We start from the raw sequence: 2,795 nt of genomic DNA, 5'->3' as shown, positions 1-2,795 counted from the left end.
ATATATATATATATCAAGCGATGTCCAGTTCATACAGTTAGATAAAATATATTCGATACAGTTAGAAAAAGTACTTTTAAGGTAATTATTAATTATAAATTTCAAACAATTCTCGTTATAAATCTAAAATGAAAAAAAATAAGATGTTATCTTAAAAAGTACTTGAAATAGCAGACTTATGGTGGAATTTATTGTTCAAAACAGTATAGCTTAATTAAAATTTTTAATTTAATCTTTCTATTTAACTTTTTTGAACACACATATTAAAGTATTACATTTTCATAAGCTAATTATTTTCTACAGTAAACAAAGCTCTTCGTTTGTAGTACGAATAGAGTTTACACACTCTATTCGTTTAGAGTATATAAACTCCATTCTTTATTAAATACAGTTTGCCTTGAATACATTGCTATAGCAATGTATTCAAGGGAAAATTTGTAATCTTTAATAATTTTTAATTTAATTGTTACTTCGAAATGGACAAATTAAATTTTATATATTATTTCTTAAACTAAAATAATATTTGTATGTAGAAATCCAGCCTAATTGGCGAGTTTCACTTTCGGTACATTCCTCGTATGTACTTTTATTTGAAAGCTACTTCAAAGGTATTCTAAAAATCTCTTCTTAGTTAACTATTTTACTTGTAGCACAGATTATCTGTCAAATTCAAGAATAAAAAAATAAATGAATTAACAAATACATTTTATTGATATTTTTGCTTTATAGAACAAGATTACTGTTCCTCACCAGCAGCAAGGCGACTGAATATACTAACAAATATCTGCCAGATTTCGGGCGCCACCGCTTTTGTGGAAAATTTGACAACCTATAGTCTTTCTGGAATTATTGCAATATTTTATAGAATAATTAGGTAATTATTATGAATATTTCATAGTATTCAAAAAATTACTTTATATCACGCTTTCAGTTTAGAAATTAATCTCTTAATGTTTACAACAGTTTGAGAGATGCTTCCAAAAGATGCCGATAAATATTAGCAGATTTTTTGAACATTTAAAATTTTACATTTTTAAAAAAAAGTGGCCATGCCTTTAAAAATGTTGCTCCTGTTAAAAGTCGATCACTAGCAGAAATTCCTAATTTTGCCCAAGGAATTAATTAAGGGATTAATTATATCGAATGGTGATTAAACAATTGCCTGCTAGTCTACTCCAGATCACCATTTTTTCGTCAAAAATGCATCTTGTGTGCACTTAATTACAGTGTTTTTTTTGTAATAATTATGAGTAATTTATCAAATTATTATGGAATAAATAATTATCTTGAATATTTTATAATATTTTAAAAATCACTGCATGCTTGTTTCGTAATTTTTTAATACTAGAAAGGAACATTGTAACATTTTAAGAAATGCTTCGAAAGACATGGTCTATATTATTAATATCAACATTTTTTGGCAATCGCTAACTGGCTAAAGTTTAAAATGTTACCACTGACCGCTGGTCTGTAACAAAAACTCCTAATTTTGCTTCATTTCAATTTATGCGATCTACATGAATGTACTCACCAACATCGTTAGAGCATTTAGTTGCTATTTCTTCGCTGCTGTCACAACCACAATCACTTCCAAACACTGCATAAAACAGATTTACGCACAAAAATAATGTGAGAAATAAACTCTGACCTGCCATCTTTGAATTTTGGCGAGCTATCCGTTATTGATCTCATAACTTATTAAAGAAAATAAATATTTATAAAGAAATTAATTTTATCTCAATATATATGTGTGACAAATCAATATATTTGGCATTTGATAAGAGTGTTTTTTTTTATCTGAGTTATCGTAATAAATTACAGTTGAGCATACTTAGAGCATTATTTCATTTGTATTATTAAAATCATTTTGATGTTTTATGTGATTATTATCTACAGGTGGATTGCGTATTCGGAGAAAAAATGTATAAATAAATAAAATAGTCTATTTTTACAAGGAAATTTTTTTATCAATTCTTCGTCCGATGTGAGTTGTATTTTCGTTACCAGGCGCAATCGTTAAACGAATAAATCAGCATTATTTACATCCTAAAAATGTTAACTTACAATGAACCATGTGAAAAAATTAGGAAATTTTATTGCTGACATGTGACCAGTTGTAAAATTTCTTAACGATGGCTACTTTTTCATAAATTGAAAATTTAAAAGAACTAAGAATACTCTTGATATTGAGATTTGAAGCATTTCTCAAGGTATAGTAAATATTGCAAGGATCATATTTAAAATAAAGAAAATTTTTAAGAAAAAAGTGTAAAATAAAGTAATTTATATACATTTATAAAATATTCATCCTAATTCTATATTCAATTGAAAAAATAGTTACAAAATGCACAGCGGGTACATTTTTGACGAAAAAAGTGGTGATCAGTTAGCGCCGAGAAAACAATATTTTAATCGCCAATTGCTCCATGGTTAGTGGCGACCGTTAATTTTACTAAATGTTGTAGACCTACGATGAACATATAATTCTTCCTCTCTAGTAGAAAGTATTCAACCTTTTACATTTTTCACACCTTACTTATCTTAATTTTCATCAGTTATGGTCAGATATAAATTTAAATGCACACTGTAATATATACTTTTTTTGATTAAAATGATTTGATAATGAAAATTCGACTCGAAAATTCGAAATTCACAAAATCAGACACAAAAACACACCTTCTCTTCACTAATAATTCTTCTTTTCTAGAGGAAGGTATCGGTTGCAAAATGTTCAACCTTTTACAATTTTCACATCTTATCATTTTTATGGTCAGATGTAAATTTAAATGCATAAA

At 27.1% G+C, this 2,795-nt stretch overlaps 2 protein-coding genes across 4 annotated transcripts in view; one reads left to right on the top strand and one right to left on the bottom strand.

Annotated features, from left to right (window-relative positions):
- LOC107456201 (cuticle protein 14-like) overlaps nucleotides 1-2,795 on the top strand; it is a 206,301-nt gene that overhangs the window by 53,042 nt on the left and 150,464 nt on the right. The gene's annotated exons all lie outside the window — the stretch shown is intronic.
- LOC122271932 (protein kinase C-binding protein NELL1-like) overlaps nucleotides 1-2,795 on the bottom strand; it is a 45,288-nt gene that overhangs the window by 14,272 nt on the left and 28,221 nt on the right. For 2 of the 3 annotated variants that reach the window (XM_043054683.2, XM_043054684.2), the window contains exon 1: nucleotides 1,532-1,702. The exons of the other annotated variant lie outside the window; for it this stretch is intronic. In XM_043054683.2, the coding sequence (XP_042910617.1) occupies nucleotides 1,532-1,655 (124 nt within the window). In that variant the 5' untranslated portion in view covers nucleotides 1,656-1,702. Of the gene's footprint in view, nucleotides 1-1,531; nucleotides 1,703-2,795 lie in introns of those variants that run through there. 3 annotated transcript variants of the gene reach the window in all.

This window comes from Parasteatoda tepidariorum, chromosome 2 (genome assembly GCF_043381705.1).
Source record: "Parasteatoda tepidariorum isolate YZ-2023 chromosome 2, CAS_Ptep_4.0, whole genome shotgun sequence".
In the NCBI taxonomy this organism is placed as follows: Eukaryota; Metazoa; Arthropoda; class Arachnida; order Araneae; family Theridiidae; genus Parasteatoda; species Parasteatoda tepidariorum.
Note: the sequence above shows the minus strand (reverse complement) of the source record. Positions and strands in the feature narration are given on the sequence as shown.